This window comes from Anser anser (assembly GCF_964211835.1).
Source record: "Anser anser genome assembly, contig: SUPER_W_unloc_10, whole genome shotgun sequence".
NCBI classification, from domain to species: Eukaryota; Metazoa; Chordata; class Aves; order Anseriformes; family Anatidae; genus Anser; species Anser anser.
In genome coordinates, this window is record NW_028154222.1 from 237,894 (window position 1) to 259,169 (window position 21,276).

A 21,276-nucleotide genomic window follows, 5' to 3' on the forward strand; every position below is an offset into this window, starting at 1 on the left:
AAGAACATCTTCCACAAACTGTCTTGATCCATGTTCTGATGCTTGACTGTCGTCTTGGTGAAAAACTTTTTCCGCATATCCAGTCTGAACCTCTTTTCTTTTAACTTTATGCCTGTTGTGGCTTAAGCGCAGTAGAACTACAGTCACTCCCCCACCCCCATTGGGATGAGGGAAGAGAATTGGAAGAACAAAAGTGAGAAAACTTATGGGTTGAGATAAAGACAGTTTAATAAGTAAAAGGGGAAGCAAAATAAATCTAAGGAAAAAAGAACAAATGATACAAAAATTCATTTAATTGCTACCAGCTGACTGATGCCCAGCCAGTTCCTGAGAAATGGAAGGCCTGACAACTTTCCCCACTCCCCCCATCACCCCGTTGTCCATAGGTTCATGCCTGGTGTGCCCAGCCAATAAGCACACAGAGTCGGAATCCACACCAAGGCCTTTTAATTAAATAATTAATTATATAACTCTGCAGAGTCAGGTGCTTGGCAATCTTTCACAAAGCAAGCACATCTCTGGCTTGAATCACTGTTATTTATACGCAGCAAACTTGTGAAAACTATCTGGCTATTTTAATTGGCTGTTACAGCTCACCTAACTTATCTCTACTGAGCTTGCGCATTACAGAGGACCAGCGGGGGGGGGGGGGGGGGGGGGGGGGGACACCAAATCCTGTATTAGCATATATTAGCATTTTGATTGTGTGGTTTTTAATATGTTAATGGGTCTTAATGAGCAAAAGGTTACCATAGGTCAGTCTGGAATCTTCCTGCAGCTTTTTTTCTCCTTCTTGTTTTCATCCCTTATCTTCCTTGCTTCTGCTAGCTCAAGGCTACCAGTCTCTCTGTTTTCTTTAAGGTTTCATTATTTTTTCAGCTAAAGACTGCACAAGCTATAAGCCTCCCTGTTTTCTTCAAGGTTTCCTTGTTTTTCCCTGGCTTGGTACTACAACCCTGCTTTTATTGTTGAGCATGACATCATATGGTATGGAATATTCCTTTGGTCAATTTGGGTCAGCTGCTCTAGCTGTATCCATGCCTAGCCCTTGTGCATTCCCAGACTCCTTGCTGGCAGGACAGCAGGAGAAGCTGAAAAGTCCTTGACTGAGTGTAAGCACTGCTCAGCAACAACTAAAGCATCACTGTGTTATCAGCATTATTCTCATCCTAAATCCAAAACACAGCACTATACCAGCTACTATGAAGGAAGTTAACTCTATCCCAGTCAAAGCCAGCAAAATGCCTAATGTCTCTCGTCTTCTCACCATACATCACTGTAAAGAGCCTGGCTCCGTCTTCTGGTTGATCTCCTTCCAGGTATTGGAAGGCTGCTATTAGATCCCACAAACCTTTTCTTCTCCAAGCTGAACAAGTCCAGTTCTCTCAGCCTCTCCTTATAGGGTATTTGCTCCAGTCCCCTGCACTTCTTGGTGGCTGTACTAGGTCTGGCTGGGATGGAATTAACTTTCTTCATAGCAGCCCATATGGTGTTGTGCTTTGCATTTGTGGCTGAAACAGTACTAGTAACACACCAATGTTTTAGCTATTGCTGAACAGTGCTTGCAGGGTTGGTGGCCAGGATCAAACCACTGCAGTTGCCTTCCACTGAACCTGCTGCATTTCATTCATCTCTTTCCTATATTGGGGGCCCAAAACTGGATGAAGTATTCTAGATGTGGTCTAATGAGTGTCAAGTAAAGGGAGATGACTACTTCCTTTGATCTACTGGCTATGTTCTTTTTAATACAGCCCAGGATGTTGCTTATCTGCACTTGCTGCCTGGACCTACTGCTGGCTTATGTTCATCTTGCTTTCTACCACAATCCCCAGCCCTTTACAGAAGAGCTACTTCCTAGCAAGTCTGTCTCAGCCTGTATAGTTGAAAGGGGGGGGGGGGTTCCCTTGTGGGGGTAGAGTTTGGCATTTGTCCTTGTTGAATAGTAATTTCCCAACTTGGATACAAGAATATTGTGGGAGATGGTATCGAAAGTCCTGCTAAAGTTGAGCTAAATGACATTCAGTGCTTTCCCCTCGTCCATGAATCCAGACATTTTATCATAGAGGACAATAAGGTTGATCAGGCATGATTTACTCTTGCTAAATCCCTGCTGACTATTCTTAATCACTGTAGTGATCCTGACTGGTAGACCACTATATGTTGAGTAGTTAGTGACCCACATAACAGTTAATCTGAGGAGGCCCAGGCTTGTGCTGTCTGTACTGCACATACAGTATGGCCATCAGGTTAGTGCTTGTGCTGTACAAATTTCTTGGCCACAGTATAAACTTTGCCAACTCATTGTAATAGAGGAACTTGCAGGCAGCTCCCACTTTCTACTGGCAATTATGCCACCTGTGCGGTCTTTCCTTAACTGAAAGTGCAACAAAAAGTTCTCATGTGAATATCCTTTACGAATAGAGTTCTTTTCTTGTAAAGAAATTATATAATAGCTTCAAAGACCAAAAAGGACTAATCTCTCTCCACAGACAGAATCTGTGCTGCATGCCATGGGAAAATATTTCTGAGGTCTGTCAGATGCTGCATGAACATGGAATTCCCAGCATCTCAAGGGACATAAGTTACACTCACTATGTCTATTCCTCTTCTTCTTTTCTACTACTGTTATGGTTTAACCCGGCCGGCAGCTAAGCACCACACAGCTGTTCACTCACCCTCACCCCTCCCTCTCTGGGATGGGGGAGAGAATTAGAAAGAAATGAAAACCTGTGGGTTGAGATAAAGACAGTTTATTAGGACACAAAAGAAAGGATATTAATAATAATGATACTAGTACTACTAATAATAGTGTGTACAAAACAAGTGATGCACAGTGCAATTGCTCACCACCCGATGACCGGTGCCCAGCCTATCCCCAAGCAGCCGATCCCCCCACCACGGCCAGCCCCCCCATATTAATTGTTCAGCATGACGTCAGATGGTATGGAATACCCCTTTGGCCAGTTTGGGTCAGCTGTCCTGGGTCTGTCCCCTCCAAGCTCCTGCTGCACCCCTAGCCTGCCCGCTGGCAGGACAGAGCGAGAAGCTGAAAAGTCCTTGGCTTGGTGTAAACACTGCTCTGCAACAATTAAAACATCAGTGTGATATCAACATTATTCTCATCCTAATCCAAAACACATCACCATACCAGCTATCAGGAGGAAAATTAACTAGCCGAAACCAGGACAATATCCACCCCTTATTGCATACCATTTATGTCATGCTTAGGTCCCACACTTCCCAATACATTCCAATTAGTCACCACCTTCATATACGTATATGAAATGTCCACTAAGTTTGTTTAGTCTGTGACTGACTTCGAGCTCCATCTCTCTCAGCAGTCTTTCAGGGCAGAAGAGATGGTGTGTGATGCTGGATCACTGCACGTTGAAGCTCGTTCTGGTTCCATTACACTGCAGTGCTTGTCCAATTCTATTAACATTCATTCGTTGTTATCTGCAGGAATTACTGTCATACCATTAGTTGGACACTGACGTATAGCAATCACAGTGGTGATGGCATACAGTATTAGATAATAAACATAATACAATTCAACTCATGGGCTAGTCTCACCCAATATTAAATCCCCCTAAGGTACACACCGGACCTCCCCATTCTTTCGCATTACCCACCAAGTGCATCCAGGTCCCTGAGCAAAAGCAGTCCCACAAATGAGTTTGCTTTTGACTGAGACAGGAATAGCCCAGTCTTCCCAGGCATGTTTATAACATGCACTACAGGAACTTTATCCCCTTCTACAGTGCGTAACAGGTTTGATTGGGCAGGTCCAGCTCGGTTGGCAGATCCCCTAGTGTTGACTAACCAGGTGGCCTTTGGCAAATGTGTATCCCAATGTTTGAATGTCCCAGCACCCATTGCTTTCAGTGTAGTCTTTAACAGTCCATTGTATCGCTCAACTTTCCCGGAGGCTGGTGCATGATAGGGGATGTCATACACCCACTCAATACCATGTTCTTTGGCCCAAGTGTCTATAAGGTTGTTTCGGAAATGAGTCCCGTTGTCTGACTCAATTCTCTCTGGGGTGCCGTGTCGCCATAGGACTCGGTTTTCAAGGCCCAGGATAGTGTTCCGGGCGGTGGCATGGGGCACAGGATATGTTTCCAGCCATCCGGTGGTTGCTTCCACCATTGTAAGTACGTGGCGCTTGCCGTTGCGGGTTTGAGGGAGTGTGATGTAATCAATCTGCCAGGCCTCTCCATATTTATATTTCAGCCATCTTCCTCCATACCAAAGAGGCTTTGACCTTTTGGCTTGCTTGATTACAGCACATGTGTCACAATCATGAATAACCTGTGCTATAGTGTCCATGGTCAGGTCCACCCCTCGATCACGAGCCCATCTGTAGGTTGCATCCCTGCCTTGATGGCCTGAGGTGTCATGGGCCCATCGAGCTATAAATAATTCACCCTTATGTTGCCAGTCCAGGTCCACCTGAGCCACTTCAATCTTAGCAGCCTGATCCACCTGCTGGTTGTTTTGATGTTCTTCAGTAGCCCGATTCTTGGGCACGTGATCATCTACCTGGCGTACCTTTACAACCAGGTTCTCTACCCGGGCAGCAATATCTTGCCACAATGCAGCAGCCCAGATGGGTTTGCCTCTGGACTGCCAGTTGTTCTGCTTCCATTGCTGTAACCTCCCCTGCAGGGCATTTGCTGCCATCCATGAATCAGTATAGAGAACCGGCCACTTTTCTCGTTCAGAAATATCTAAAGCCAGCTGGATGGCTTTCACTTCTGCAAACTGACTCGATTCACCTTCTCCCTCAGCAGCTTCTGCAACTCGTCTTGTAGGACTCCATACAGCAGCTTTCCACCTCCGATGCTTTCCCACAATACGACAGGACCCATCAGTGAACAGGGCATATTTCTTCTCATTTTCTGGTAGCTTGTTGTACAGTGGGGCTTATTCAGCACGGGCCACCTCCTCCTCCTGTGATATCCCAAAGTATTTGCCTTCTGGCCAGTCCATAATCACTTCCAAGATTCCTGGACGACTGGGGTTTCCTATTCGAGCCCGCTGAGTAATCAGTGCAACCCACTTGCTCCATGTAGCATCAGTACCGGCAGTCGGGGTGCCAGGAGGAGCTGTGCTTCAGTACCGACCACTTCCGAAGCAGATCGAACTCCTTCATATGCTGCCACTATCTCTTTTTCAGTGGGAGTGTAGCGGGCTTCAGATCCTCTGTATCCCTGACTCCAAAACCCCAGGGGTCGACCTTGAGTTTCCACCCCTTGGGCAGTTGATTTCATGTGTATTGGACACCCCTCCAAGTGAAAGCAAACTGTGGCCTGCACTCTGCTGCTAAAGGGATGGAGAAAAATGCATTAGCGATATCAATTGTAGAATACCATTTGGCTGCCTATCACTCCAGTTTGTACTGGAGTTCTAGCATGTCCGGCACTGTAGCACTCAGTCGTGGCGTGACTTCATTCAGGCCACGATAGCCCACTGTTAGTCTCCACTCACCATTAGACTTTCACACTGGCCATATGGGACTGTTAAAGGGTGAGTGTCTCTTGCTGATCACTCCTTGGCTCTCCAGTTGATGAATGTACTGGGTCGGGGTGGGATGTTAACTTTCCCTGCAGCAGCCCATACAGTGCTGTGCTCTGCACTCGTAGCTAAAACAGCAGTGGTATCACACAGCATCAGGACTCTCTCTAACCCCCCTAGGGGTGGGCAAAGATGTGAGAAAAGAAACATCACCAGGGCAGCTGACCTAAACCAAGCAAAGGGATATTCCATACCATATGATGTCACACTCAGCAATAAAAGGTGGAAAAAGGAGGAAGAGGGGAGGGGTGGGCTCTCGTTGTGAAAACGTCTGTCCTCTTCCCAAACACCGGCTACATGCGTTGAGGCCCTGCTTCAAGGACGTGGTCAAGCATCGCTCATTTGTGGGAAGTAGAGAGTAATTTCTTTCCTCTGCACAACTTTTGTTGATGTGATCAACAAAATAACAGCAATGTCTCTACCAACTAGCAAAAAAGAAACGCAAGCTTTCCTAGGCCTTGTGGGATTCTGGAGAATGCATGTTCCAGGCTATAGTCAGCTTGTGAGTCCTCTGTATCGAGTGACTCGAAAGAGAAACTATTTCAAGTGGGGCCCCGACCAACAACAGGCTTTTGAACAAATCAAACAAGAAATAGCTCGTGCGGTAGCCCTTGGGCCTGTCCGTACCGGACCAGCTGTGCAAAACATACTTTACGCTGCGGCCGGGGAGCACGGCCTCACCTGGAGCCTCTGGCAGAAAACCCCAGAAGAAACTCGAGGTCGACCTCTGGGTTTCTGGAGCCGGGGCTATCGAGGATCAGAAGCCAATTACACCCCAACTGAAAAAGAGATACTCACTGCACATGAGGGTGTTCGAGCTGCATCAGAAGTTGTGGGTACAGAAGCACAGCTCCTCTTGGCACCACGGCTACCTGTGTTACACTGGATGTTCAAAGGGAAAATTCCCACTACACAGCATGCAACTGATGCTACGTGGAGGAAGTGGATAGCGTTAATTACACAGCAGGCTCGAATGGGAAAACCTAATCGCCCAGGAATCCTGGAAGAGATCATGGACTGGCCGGAAAGCAGAGATTTCGGAGTGCCGACAGAAGAGGTAACCCGTGCTGAAGAGGCACCACCATATAATGAGTTGCCAGAAGACAGAAAGCAGTCTGTGTTGTTCACTGACGGATCCTGCCATGTGGTAGGGAGCCATCGGAAATGGAAAGCTGCTGTGTGGAGTCCCACACGACAAGTCCTGGAGGCCATGGAAGGGGAAAGCGAGTCAAGTCAATATGCAGAAGTAAGAGCCATACAACTGGCCCTAGAAATTGCCAAAAGAGAAAAATGGCCAGTACTGTATCTCTACACTGACTCATGGATGGTGGCAAATGCTCTGTGGGGGTGGCTGCAGCAATGGAAACAGAGCAACTGGCAGCGCAGAGGTAAACCTATCTGGGCTGCCACCCTGTGGCAAGATATTGCTGCTTGGGTAGAAAACCTGGATGTAAAAGTACGTCATGTAGATGCCCACATGCCCAAGAGCCGCGCAACTGAAGAACATCAGAACAACGAAGAAGTGGATCGAGCTTCAAAAATTGATGTGGCTCAGGTGGATCTGGACTGGGAACGTAAGGGTGAGCTGTTTGTAGCTCGATGGGCCCATGAAACATCAGGACATCTGGGGAGGGATGCCACATACAGATGGGCTCATGATCGAGGGGTGGACCTCACCACTGAGGCCATCACACAGGTTACCCATGAGTGTGAGACCTGTGCTGCAATCAAGAGCGCCATGGAGGTAAAATCTCCCTGGAACAGGGGGAGGTGGCTAGGGTTTCAATATGGTGAGGCCTGGCAAATTGACTATATCGGACCACTCCCACAAACCCGCCAAGGCAAACGGTACATACTCACCATGGTAGAAGCAACTACTGGGTGGCTGGAAACATACCCCGTAAACCATGCCACGGCCCAAAACACAATCTTGGGCTTAGAAAGGCAAGTACTGTGGCGTCATGGTACACCAGAAAGAATTGAGTCTGACAATGGCAGTCATTTCCGAAGCAATTTGGTCACCTCCTGGGCCAAGAGGAATGGTATTGAGTGGGTGCATCACATCCCTTATCACCCACAAGCCTCTGGGAAGGTTGAGAGGTACAATGGACTGTTAAAGACTATGTTACGAGCCTTGGGTGCTGGGACATGGAAACAATGGGACATAAATCTACCAGAAGCCACTTGGCTAGTTAACCACAGGGGGTCTGACAGCCATGCTGGTCCTGCCAAAACAAAACCCCTACACACGGTGAAAGGAGCTAAAGTCCCCGTAGTGCATGTAGGAAAGTGGATGGGGAAGGCGGTGTGGGATGCTCCTGCCTCAGGAAAAGGCAAACCCCCTTGTGGGATTGTCTTTGCCCAAGGACCGGGGTATACCTGGTGGGTCATGCAAAAGAATGGGGATATTGGGTGCGTGTCTCAAGGAGATTTAACCTTGGGAGAAAACTAATCTGTAATCTATAAAGTTATGTGTTGTAGAAAGACACTGCAGGATCAACGACAGGTCATCTTTGCAAGGAACCGGGCAAGTGCAACAAGGACTTGAGCTAAGCTGGTGCTGGCGTCCAGACATCCAACTCCGCCTGCCCTGAGTGACCACTTTGGCAGATGAAGACTAAATCGTCAACAGTTCTTATGAACTTTTTTTCAGAAAGACCTATGGAATGAAAAGATGTACTTACCTATCAATCTGTTAAAGGACAAGGAACAACGGTGATGAGAATACTTATATGCTGAAGTATGGGGGACCTGAGAGTGACACAAATGTTATGGAATAAGGGGTGGAGGTTGTACTGGGTCGGGCTGGGATGTTAACTTTCCCTGCAGCAGCCCATACAGTGCTGTGCTCTGCACTCGTAGCTAAAACAGCAGTGGTATCACACCAGTGCTGTGTCTGCTGCTGAGCAGTGCTGGCACAGCATCAGGACTCTCTCTAACCCCCCTAGGGGTGGGCAAAGATGTGAGAAAAGAAACATCACCAGGGCAGCTGACCTAAACCAAGCAAAGGGATATTCCATACCATATGATGTCACACTCAGCAATAAAAGGTGGAAAAAGGAGGAAGAGGGGAGGGGTGGGCTCTCGTTGTGAAAACGTCTGTCCTCTTCCCGAACACCGGCTACGTGCGTTGAGGCCCTGCTTCAAGGACGTGGTCAAGCATCACTCATTTGTGGGAAATAGAGAGTAATTTCTTTCCTCTGCACTTCCACATAGCCTTTGCTTGTTTCGCTTGGTTTTCCCTTTCCCCCTCCCTTTTCCCCTTTCCTTTTTTTCCCCTTTAGTTAAATTGTTAATTGTTTAGTTAAATTGTTTAGTTAAATTGTTTAATTAATAATAATCTTTCCTTAATAATTATTTTTTTTCCTTTAATTAAATCATCCTTACCTCAACCCGTGAGTTGTTCTTTCCTTTACTTCTTCCCCTCCTCATCTAAGGAGGGGGAGGGAGAGAGCGGTTGTGGTGTTCAGCTGCCTAGCACGGTAAAACCACCACAATGAATTAGCTTATGGATGGGAATCAGGGAGTGTTGGTTAGTGCAATGTTGCCACCGGTGCACCACTTTGGTAGCGATTGGCACTTGCTGTTCTTTGACCCTCGGCAGCCCCACAGCAGAAGGGTCCTCTGAGAGACAGGGCAAGGTAGACAGTTCTTTAATGTCCTCTGTCTCTAAGGCAGCTATGCCAAAAGCCCACCGGAACCCTTTTGGGTCCTTGAAAAATCCTCTTCTGAGTCTATGCCAAGGATGCACGGAGCATCTGGGCCAGTCACAATAGGGTGCTTTTGCCACTCATTACCGGTTAGACTCACTTCAGCCTCCAATACAGTTAACTGCTGGGATCCCCCCATCACTCCATAAATACAGATGGGTTCTGGCCCTTTATAGCTTGATGGCATTACAGTACACTGTGCACCGGTGTCTGCTAAAGCCTTATACTTCTGTGTGTCTGACCTGCCAGGCCATCGAATCCACACAGTCCAATAAACCCGATTGTCCCTTTCCTCCCCCTGGCTGGAGGCAGGGCCCCTCTAATCCTGGTCAGAATATTCATCACTGTGTCTGGGGGACTGCCTGCTGGAAATATGAGCAGCAAGTTTCTCAGAGAACCCCTTTTTGTGGTTGTTTTTCCTTGCAACTCACGTACCCGCGCCTCTAGGGTCGAGGTAGATTTTCCATCCCATTTTCTCATGTCCTCTGCATGGTCACACGTGGTAAACCCACAGGGTGGCATGGGGTGTGTACCCATTATATCGTCTTCCTTGCACAGAAGGACGCTTACCCCTGATAGCTGAGACACTGGTTTTTACAGGTGGGGAGGAAAATAAATTCTCATAAATCACCTCCCATATGGATAATTCCCTCAGGTACTGGCTTCGCTTCTCCATAGTGCTTCATTTGCCTGGTAGACATACGAGTTCTTCCTTGAAGGGATACCTTTCCTTCACAGCTGACGGGAGACGCCTCCAGAGGCTGTGAAAACGTGCTCCATCTCCAATTGCTTTGTCAATGCCTGCGTCTCTAGCAAGGGATCCCAGCCGCCTGGCTTCCCTGTCCTCTAATTCCACACAATTGGCTCCAGTGTCCCAGCACCAGAGCAGCCAGGTGACAAGCTGCTCACCTATACAGTGACCGAAATCTTTGAGCACATCTCGTAGCTCACGCTCGTATAGGTTTCGGCTAGATACTGCTGTTTTTGCGACATCTTCATCCTCCTACTCCTCTGATGGCCCAGCCTCGTCTTCTCTATACCCAGACCTAGCAGAAGACTCTCTTTGTTCTAAATGACCTGACTCTCTATACCATTTTTTCACCTTGGTTACGGGTGCAACGGACACTGGTACAGTTTGTTTCCCTGGCTCAGCCTTGGGGCCCGTTTTAGGGCTTGGAGTGGCCGCTGGGCCTGCCTCAGGGGTTGAAGTGGCCGCCGGGCTTGTCACTGGGGTTATATTGGCATTGAGCGCAGCTCCGTAAGCATAGGCCAAGCCCCAGCACGCTGCAGTGATTTCTGTATGTCTGGTACTGCCAGGGTGATGACACACCTTTTGAAACACTCTACCAGTTTTTTAGGATTTTACAGTTGTTCGGGGGTGAATTTCCAAAGCACTGGGGGTGCCCACTGCTCTAGATGCCTGCCCATATCCTCCCACACTCCCTGCCACTCATAACTATCCTGCCTCAGGACAGATCTCTGGATGGCATTCCTAAGAAGTTGTTTAACCTTAGACTAAAACCTGAAGTGCATTCAGGACACATAACAATGAGAACATGCTGGTCTGAACATCCCAAGGATATTCGAAGTTTTGGAAAGATACCGTAACTCGCCTGGACGAGAAGAAAGGGAGAGTGAACAAATGGGAAAAACCATCTTCCCCTGACCCCTCCATAGACTGGCTCCCTGAAGAAAAAGCGTGAAAGGTATAATTATTAATAGTTTCTGAGGTAGGGTTCCCAAAGTATGGAGTTGATGACAATGCTGAGTACAAATAACAGATTAGTCTCATGGCCGGTGTCCTGGTTCCAGTTAAGACAGAGTTAAGTAGCTCGTAGTAGCTGGTAGGGTGCTATGTTTTGGATTAGGATGAGAAGAGCGCTGATAACATGCTGATGTTTTAATTGTTGCAGAGCAGTGCTAACGCTAAGCCAAGGACTTTTCGGCTTCTCGCTCTGTCCTGCCAGCGGGCAGGCTGGGGGTGCAGCAGGAGCTGGGAGGGGACAGACCCAGGACAGCTGACCCAAACTGGCCAAAGGGGTATTCCATACCATCTGACGTCATGCTAAACAATATATAGGGGTGGCTGGCCGGGGTGGGGGGCCGGCTGCTCGGGGATAGGCTGGGCATCGGTCAGCGGGTGGTGAGCAATTGCATTGTGCATCACTTGTTTTCTTACACATTATTATTGTTAATACTATTATCATTATCACTATTATTATTATTATTGTTATTATTATATTCCTTATATTCCTTATATTATTATATTCCTGTCTTAATAAACTGTCTTTATCTCAACTCACCGGCTTCACTTTCCCCTTTCTCTCCCCCATCCCAGAGAGGGAGGGGGGAGGGTGAGCGAACGGCTGTGTGGTGTTTAGCTGCCAGCCGGGTTAAACCACAACAGTCCTTTTGGCGCCCAACGTGGGGCCCGAAGGGTTGAGATATCGACAAATCTGACCAGAGTGTGTTAAACTAAAATTGGTATAAGTATTGGACCTGCTTAATAGTCGCTAGTCACGATGTGGATTGCCTTAATCTCCAGTCTGCTGTACCTGTATTCCAAATTGAGTTTTATGGTGCGTTACTTTCTGTATGTGCTCCCTGTTGCACTGTTTATCCTTTCCGGGCCCTGGTTTAAGATTGTTATGGTACTGTGCGGTGTAGCAATGGCTTATGAAATGATGAAATATCTGGTCACGACTTTAACCTGGTATTTGTACTCAGCACTGACTTCGACTCTATACTTTGGAACCCATATCTCGGAAACTATTAGCAATTACAACTATTGCCTGTTTTCGTTAGGGAGCCAATCTGTGGAGGGGACAGGGGAAGACATGTTTCCCTACCTGTTCACTCTCCCTTTCTCCTTCACCACCACCCTCTTATCCCCCGAGCTAGTTACGGTGGTTCTCCGAGATGTTGAATATCCTTGGGATACTCAGACCAGCCTGCTCTTGTTGTTATGTCTCCTGAATGCGCTTCAGATTTTGTGGAGGGTTAAACAACTACTTAGGAATCTCATCCGGAGATCTGTCTTGAGGCGGGATAGTTGCGAGTGGCAGGGAGTGTGGGAGGATATGGGCAGGTTTCTAGAGCAGTGGTCACCTCCAGTGTTTTGGACATTCACCCCTGAACAACTGCAAAATCCTAAAAAGCTGGCAGAATGCTTGAAAAAAAGGTGTCATGACTCTGGCAGTTCCAAAGTGACACAAATCACTGTAGCGTGCTGGGGTCTGGCTTGTGCCTATCGAGCTGCAATTGATTCTACTAGCAACCTAGCTCCCGCTCCTGCAGCCGTTCCAGTTCCAGCTCCTGCAGCCACTCCAGTTCCAGCTCCTGCAGCCACTCCAGCTCCAGCTCCTGCAGCCGCTCCAGTTCCAGCTCCTGCAGCCACTCCAGCTCCAGCTCCTGCAGCCACTCCAGCTCCAGCTCCTGCAGCCGCTCCAGCTCCTGCAGCCGCTCCAGCTCCAGCTCCTGCAGCCGCTCCAGCTCCTGCAGCTGCTCCAGCTCCAGCTCCTGCAGCCGCTCCAGCTCCAGCTCCTGCAGCCGCTCCAGCTCCTGCAGCCGCTCCAGCTCCAGCTCCTGCAGCCGCTCCAGCTCCTGCAGCCGCTCCAGCTCCAGCTCCTGCAGCCGCTCCAGTTCCAGCTCCTGCAGCCGCTCCAGCTCCTGCAGCCGCTCCAGCTCCAGCTCCTGCAGCCGCTCCAGCTCCTGCAGCCGCTCCAGCTCCAGCTCCTGCAGCCGCTCCAGCTCCTGCAGCTGCTCCAGTTCCAGCTCCTGCAGCCGCTCCAGCTCCAGCTCCTGCAGCCGCTCCAGCTCCTGCAGCTGCTCCAGCTCCAGCTCCCGCAGCCACTCCAGCCCCTGCAGCAGCTCCAGCTCCTGCAGCTGCTCCCACTCCTGTGGCTGGGTCAGAGAAACGAGCTGTAGCAGTGCAAGTTGCCCCTGTAGACAAGGTGAAGAAATGGTATAGAGGCTCAGGTCGTTTACAGCGCAAACAGTCTTCTGCTAAGTCTGGGCATAGTGAAGACGAGGCTGGGCCATCAAAGGTGCAGGAGACTGAAGATGAGGATGAGGATGGCGAAAAATCAACAGTAACTACCCGGACTCCATACCAGCCATCAAAGGTGCAGGAGACTGAAGATGAGGATGAGGGTGTCATCCTCATCCTCATCCGCTCCAGCTCCTGCAGCTGCTCCAGTTCCAGCTCCTGCAGCCGCCCCAGCTCCAGCTCCTGCAGCCACTCCAGCTCCAGCTCCTGCAGCCGCTCCAGCTCCTGCAGCCGCTCCAGTTCCAGCTCCTGCAGCCGCTCCAGCTCCTGCAGCCGCTCCAGCCTTTGCAGCTGCTCCAGCTCCTGCAGCCACTCCAGCTCCAGCTCCTGCAGCCGCTCCAGCTCCAGGTCCCGCAGCCACTCCAGCCCCTGCAGCAGCTCCAGCTCCTGCAGCTGCTCCCACTCCTGTGTCTGGGTCAGAGAAACGAGCTGTAGCAGTGCAAGTTGACCCCGCAGAGGGTATTCCAACCCCTGTGGCAGACCCTGTGTCTGGGTTAGAGAAACGAGCTGTAGCAGTGCAAGTTGCCCCTGTAGACAAGGTGAAAAAATGGTATAGAGACTCAGGTCGTTTAGAACGCAGACAGTCTTCTGCTAAGTCTGGGCATAGTGAAGACGAGGCTGGGCCATCAAAGGTGCAGGAGACTGAAGATGAGGATGAGGATGTCGAAAAATCAACAGTAACTACCCGGACTCTATACCAGCGTGAGCTACGAGATGTGCGAAAAGATTTTGGTCGCTGTATAGGTGAGCAGCTTGTCACCTGGCTGCTCCGGTGCTGGGACACGGGAGCCAATTATGTGGAATTAGAGGGCAAGGAAGCCAGGCGGCTGGGATCCCTTGCTAGGGACGCATGCATTGACAAAGCAATTGGAGATGGAGCACGACCTCGCAGCCTCTGGAGGCGTCTCCTGTCAGCTGTGCAGGAAAGGTATCCCTTCAAGGAAGAACTTGTATGTCTACCAGGCAAATGGACCACCATGGAGAAGGGAATTCAGTACCTCAGGGAATTGGCCGTACGGGAAGTCATTTATAAGGACCTAGACGACACACAAACATCCGCAGATCCAGATGCAGTCCGGTGTACACCACCCATGTGGCGGAAGTTTGTACGGAGTGCACCATCATCATATGCCAGCTCATTGGCAATACTAACCTGGAAAGAGGAGGAGAATCCCCCAGTGAATGACGTGGCTAAATTACTCCGGCAGTACGAAGGAAATCTCTCCTCTTCCCTACAGGCCTGTGTCTCGGCTGTGGAGAAACTCTCTGAAGAGGTCCACCAACTTAAAGAGAATTTATCTTCCCCTCCACCTGAACGAACCAGTGTCCACCAGCTAAAAGAGAATGCTTTGGAGAAACTTTCTGAAAAGATCCACCAACTTGAAGAAAGATTATCTTCCCCTCCACCTGAACGAACCAGTGTCCACCAGCTAAAAGAGAATACTTTGGAGAAACTTTCTGAAAAGGTCCACCAACTTGAAGAAAGATTATCTTCCCCTCCACCTGAACGAACCAGTGTCCACCAGCTAAAAGAGAATGCTTTGGAGAAACTTTCTGAAAAGATCCACCAACTTGAAGAAAGATTATCTTCCCCTCCACCTGAACGAACCAGTGTCCACCAGCTAAAAGAGAATACTTTGGAGAAACTTTCTGAAAAGATCCACCAACTTGAAGAGAGATTATTTTCCTCCCCACCTGTACAAACCAGTGTCTCAGCTATTAGGGGTAAACGTTCATCTATGCAAGGAAGACAATATGGTGGGCACACACACCGCGCCACCCTGTGGTTTTACCTACGTGACCATGGAGAGGACATGAGAAAATGGGATGGAAAATCTACTGCGACCCTAGAGGCACGGGTACGTGAATTGCAAAGGAAAACAAGTGGGAAAAAGGAATTCTCTGAAAAGTTTGCTGCTCCAACTTCCAGCAGGCAGTCCTTTAGACACAGAAACGACGATTCTGACCAGGACTAGAGGGGCCCTGCCTCCAGCCAGGGGGAGGAAAGGGACAATCGAGTTTATTGGACTGTGTGGATTCGATGGCCTGGCGCGTCAGACGCACAGAAGTATAAGGCTTTGGTAGACACCGGTGCACAATGTACTCTAATGCCATCAAGCTATAAAGGGCCAGAGCCCATCTGTATTTATGGAGTGATGGGGGGATCCCAGCAGTTAACTGTATTGGAGGCTGAAGTGAGTCTAACCGGTAATGAGTGGCAAAAACACCGTATTGTGACTGGCCCAGATGCTCCGTGCATCCTTGGCATAGACTATCTTAGAAGAGGATATTTCAAGGACCCAAAAGGGTTCCGCTGGGCTTTTGGCATAGCTGCCTTAGAGACAGAGGACATTAAACAGTTGTCTACCTTGCCTGGTCTCTCAGAGGACCCTTCTGCTGTGGGGTTGCTGAGGGTTGAAGAACAGCAAGTGCCGATCGCTACCACAACTGTGCACCGGCGGCAATATCGCACCAACCGAGAATCCCTGAGTCCCATCCATAAGCTAATTCGTCAACTGGAGAGCCAAGGAGTGATCAGCAAGACTCATTCACCTTTTAATAGTCCCATATGGCCAGTGCGAAAGTCTAATGGTGAGTGGAGACTAACAGTGGACTATCGTGGCCTGAACAAAGTCACGCCACCACTGAGTGCTGCAGTGCCGGACATGCTAGAACTCCAGTATGAACTGGAATCAAAGGCAGCCAAGTGGTATGCCACAGTTGATATCGCTAATGCATTTTTCTCCATCCCTCTAGCAGCAGAGTGCAGGCCACAGTTGGCTTTCACTTGGAGGGGACTCCAATATACTTGGAATCGGCTGCCCCAGGGGTGGAAACACAGCCCTACCATTTGCCATGGACTGATCCAGTCTGCGCTGGAGCAGGGGGAAGCTCCTGAACACCTGCAGTACATCGATGACATCATTGTGTGGGGTGACACTGCAGAAGAAGTTTTCGAGAAAGGGAAGAAAATAGTCCAAATCCTTCTGAAGGCCGGTTTTGCCATAAAACAGAATAAAGTTAAAGGACCTGCACGAGAGATCCAGTTTTTAGGAATAAAATGGCAAGATGGACGTCGTCAAATCCCTATGGATGTGATCAACAAAATAACAGCTATGTCTCCACCAACTAGCAAAAAAGAAACACAAACTTTCCTAGCTGTCGTGGGGTTTTGGAGAATGCATATTCCAAATTACAGTCTGATTGTAAACCCGCTCTACCAAGTAACCCGTAAGAAGAATGCTTTTGAATGGGGCCCTGAGCAACGACAAGCCTTTGAACAAATTAAGCAGGAAATAGTTCATGCAGTAGCCCTCGGGCCAGTCCGAACAGGACCAGATGTAAAGAATGTGCTCTACACCGCAGCCGGGGAGAATGGTCCCACCTGGAGCCTCTGGCAGAAAGAACCTGGGGAAACTCGAGGTCGACCCCTGGGGTTTTGGAGTCGGGGATACAGAGGATCTGAAGCCCGCTATACTCCAACTGAAAAGGAGATATTGGCAGCATATGAAGGAGTTCGATCTGCTTCGGAAGTGGTCGGTACTGAAGCGCAGCTCCTCCTGGCACCCCGACTGCCGGTACTAGGCTGGATGTTCAAAGGAAGGGTCCCCTCTACACATCATGCAACTGATGCTACATGGAGCAAGTGGGTTTCCCTGATTACTCAGCGGGCTCGAATAGGAAACCCCAGTCGCCCAGGAATCTTGGAGGTGATTATGGACTGGCCAGAAGGCAAATACTTTGGGATATCATCAGAGGAGGAGGTGGTTCGTGCTGAAGAAGCCCCACTGTACAACAAGCTACCGGAAAATGAGAAGAAATATGCCTTGTTCACTGACGGGTCCTGTCATATTGTGGGAAAGCATCGGAGATGGAAAGCTGCTGTATGGAGTCCTACACGACGAGTTGCAGAAGCTGCTGAGGGAGAAGGTGAATCGAGTCAGTTTGCAGAAGTGAAAGCCATTCAGCTGGCTTTAGATATTGCTGAACGAGAAAAGTGGCCAGTTCTCTATCTCTATACTGATTCATGGATGGTAGCAAATGCCCTGTGGGGGTGGTTACAGCAATGGAAGCAGAACAACTGGCAGCGCAGGGGCAAGCAAATCTGGGCTGCGGCATTGTGGCAAGATATTGCTGCCCGGGTAGAGAACCTGGTTGTAAAGGTATGCCATGTAGATGCTCATGTGCCCAAGAATCGGGCTACTGAAGAACATCAAAACAACCAGCAGGTGGATCAGGCTGCTAAGATTGAAGTGGCTCAGGTGGACCTGGACTGGCAACATAAAGGTGAATTATTTATAGCCCGATGGGCCCATGACACCTCAGGCCATCAAGGTAGAGATGCAACCTACAGATGGGCTCGTGATCGAGGGGTGGACCTGACCATGGACACTATAGCACAGGTTATTCATGACTGTGAAACATGTGCTGCAATCAAGCAAGCCAAAAGGTCAAAACCTCTTTGGTATGGAGGACGATGGCTGAAATATAAATATGGAGAGGCCTGGCAGATTGATTACATCACACCCCCTCAAACCCGCAACGGCAAGCGCCACGTACTTACAATGGTGGAAGCAACCACCGGATGGCTGGAAACATATCCTGTGCCCCATGCCACCGCCCGGAACACTATCCTGGGCCTTGAAAAGCAAGTCCTATGGCGACATGGCACCCCAGAGAGAATTGAGTCAGACAACGGGACTCATTTCCGAAACAACCTTATAGACACTTGGGCCAAAGAACATGGTATTGAGTGGGTGTATCACATCCCCTATCATGCACCAGCCTCCGGGAAAGTTGAGCGATACAATGGACTGTTGAAGACTACACTGAAAGCAATGGGTGCTGGGACATTCAAAAATTGGGATACACATTTGGCAAAGGCCACCTGGTTAGTCAATACCAGGGGATCTGCCAACCGAGCTGGACCTGCCCAATCAAACCTGTTACGCACTGTAGAAGGGGATAAAGTTCCTGTAGTGCACGTAAGAAACGTGCTGGGTAAAACAGTCTGGGCTACTCCTGCCTCAGGAAAAGGCAAACCCATTCGTGGAATTGCTTTTGCTCAGGGACCTGGATGCACTTGGTGGGTAATGCAAAAGAATGGGGAGGTCCGGTGTGTACCTCAAGGGGATTTGATACTGGGTGAGAATAGCCCGTGAGTTGAATTGTAGTATGTTAATTATTATATAATAATGTATGTCATCACTACCATGATTGCAATATATCATAGATGAAAATGGTGATTAATTAGAATGTATTGGACAGAGTGTAACCTGAGCATGACATAAATGGTATGGAATAAGGGGTGGATATCTGTCCTGGTTCCAGTTAGGACAGAGTTAAGTAGCTCATAGTAGCTGGTAGGGTGCTATGTTTTGGATTAGGATGAGAAGAGCGCTGATAACATGCTGATGTTTTAATTGTTGCAGAGCAGTGCTTACACCAGGCCAAGGACTTTTCGGCTTCTCGCTCTGTCCTGCCAGCGAGCAGGCTGGGGGTGCAGCAGGAGCTGGGAGGGGACAGACCCAGGACAGCTGACCCAAACTGGCCAAAGGGGTATTCCATACCATCTGACGTCATGCTAAACAATATATAGGGGTGGCTGGCCGGGGTGGGGGTGCCGGCTGCTCGGGAATAGGCTGGGCATCGGTCAGCGGGTGGTGAGCAATTGCATTGTGCATCACTTGTTTTCTTACACATTATTATTGTTAATACTATTATCATTATCACTATTATTATTATTATTGTTATTATTATATTCCTTATATTCCTTATATTATTATATTCCTGTCTTAATAAACTGTCTTTATCTCAACTCACCGGCTTCACTTTCCCGTTTCTCTCCCCCATCCCAGAGAGGGAGGGGGGAGGGTGAGCGAACGGCTGTGTGGTGTTTAGCTGCCATCCGGGTTAAACCACAACACCGGTAATTTTATCATATCATAAGCCAGTGTTACACAGCACAGCAAAATAATAACCCTGTACAAACCCCCAGAAGTGATAAGCAACACATACAGTAAGTAAAGTGCTATATAACTCAATTCGGAAAACAGGCAGAGCAGACTTGAGATCACAGAAATCAGCACTGTGATTAGTAAGTATTAAACTGATGTAATGCTTATCAGAATCTTGTTTTAACACAGTCTTGTCAGATCTGTCATTATCTCAACCCTTGGTGCCCCACATTGGGCACCAAAAGGACTCTTGTGGTTTAACCTGGCCGGCAGCTAAACACCACACAGCCATTTGCTCACCATCCCCCCTCCCTCTCTGGGATGGGGGACAGAAAAGAGAAACTGAAGCCTGTGTCCTTTATTAGGACAGAAAATTAATAATAATAATAATAATAATGTGCACAAAACAAGTGATGCACAATACAATTGCTCACCATCTGCTGACCGATGCCCAGCCTATCCCTGAGCAGCCGGCTCCCCCACCCCGGCTAGCCACCCCTATATGTTGTTCAGCATGATGTCAGATGGTATGGAATACCCCTTTGGCCAGTTTGGGTCAGCTGTCCTGGGTCTGTCCCCTCCCAGCTCCTGCTGCATCCCCAGCCTACCCGCTTGCAGGACAGAGCCAGAAGCTGAAAAGTCCTTGGCCTGGTGTAAACACTGCTCTGCAACAATTAAAGCATCAGTGTGATATCAGCATTATTCTCATCCTAAATCCAAAACATAGCGCCCTACCAGCTATTAGGAGGAAAACTAACTATCCTAGCGAAAACCAGGACAATGTCGTATGTCAACCAGGCGAGTGGACCACCATGGAGAGGGAAATACAGTACCTGAGGGAATTAGCTGTGCTGGAGGTGATTTATGATGACCTAGGCAAGGAACAGCTATCCAAAGATCCAGATGAAGTCAAGTGTACACGACCCATGTGGCAGAAGTTTGTACGGAGTGCACCATCATCATATGTTAGCTCACTGGTGTGAGAAACAAGGTTGTGTTTTTGCAGTGGAAAATTCCACTAACCTTGCATATTCAAAAGGGATTGTGCAGGCATGACAGTGGCATAGCAGTGGGGAGTATGTTAAGCAGATAAGGGGAAGGTCCCACTGTCTCAAGATAAGGAGGATAGCTAAGAAAAGCAGGATGAGCAGTGCAAAATCAGTAAAACCAAAAAATCACAGGCCCTCTAGTCACGAGAGAAGAAGGACAAGAAAGGAAAAGGAGAAAGTAATGGTTAGTCAAATCAAATTATACATATATAGTATAGCAATAAGCGTTGAGTAGTTTGTGAACCTGTAGTACTCAGCCAACGAGCAAACGGGAGGAATCAAGCATCAGGTAATAGAGAATATAAGGTTATGATATACTTTTGCTGTGCACTCCTGCTTGCAGGACGCCCGCCATTGCAACTGCAAATAAAAATGCTGCTTCACTGAGATCCTTGCCCGAGCCTTTTTTATTGGCTGCAGATTGTTTCTCACAATTTGGGGGCTCGTCCGGGATCCAGTCACCTACCAGGGAGCCCCACCGCCGCAGCAGCAGGAAGGCATGCCCCGCTGATTTCAGCGGTCCTGTGCATCGACTGTGGCGGTTCTGCGGAGAGCTGACAGAGGGCCCGAGACTGATTAAAGAGGCAGGATCCATGAAGTAGTGGGGAAGGGAAGAAGGTAGGCACTCCGGGTTTAAGAATTGATCCGGTAACTCTGTGCACAGACCAAGGTAAGAAATATTAAGTATTGCCTTGAGGGTTGGGTAAGAATCTTGTGTGAAGTGTGATGGAGACGTACTTTTGTACAAAGCAAGTACGGGGTCCCGATCCATGGTTCCGTAGCTCCGCGAGGAGCGTGGTTGGATATGGACGTAGCAAGAGGTAGAAGGAAGAAAGGAAGAGTCTTGTCAGTCACATTTACAGGGGCTAGGAAAAATGGGCATTAAGGGTTCCAGGGGACAGGGAGATATCCCTGGGGCAGTGCCTACCGATAGT

The 21,276-nt window shown here is 48.8% G+C and overlaps 1 protein-coding gene across 1 annotated transcript in view; it reads left to right on the forward strand.

Moving 5' to 3' along the window:
• LOC310888827 (uncharacterized protein) overlaps positions 1-19,541 on the forward strand; it is a 68,832-nt gene extending 49,291 nt beyond the window's left edge. The window contains exon 2 of the mRNA XM_083852427.1: positions 16,096-19,541. Coding sequence (XP_083708553.1) covers positions 16,425-18,497 — 2,073 coding nt within the window. The 5' untranslated portion in view covers positions 16,096-16,424 and the 3' untranslated portion in view covers positions 18,498-19,541. The remainder of the gene's footprint in view (positions 1-16,095) is intronic.
• The last annotated feature ends 1,735 nt before the right edge of the window (positions 19,542-21,276 follow it).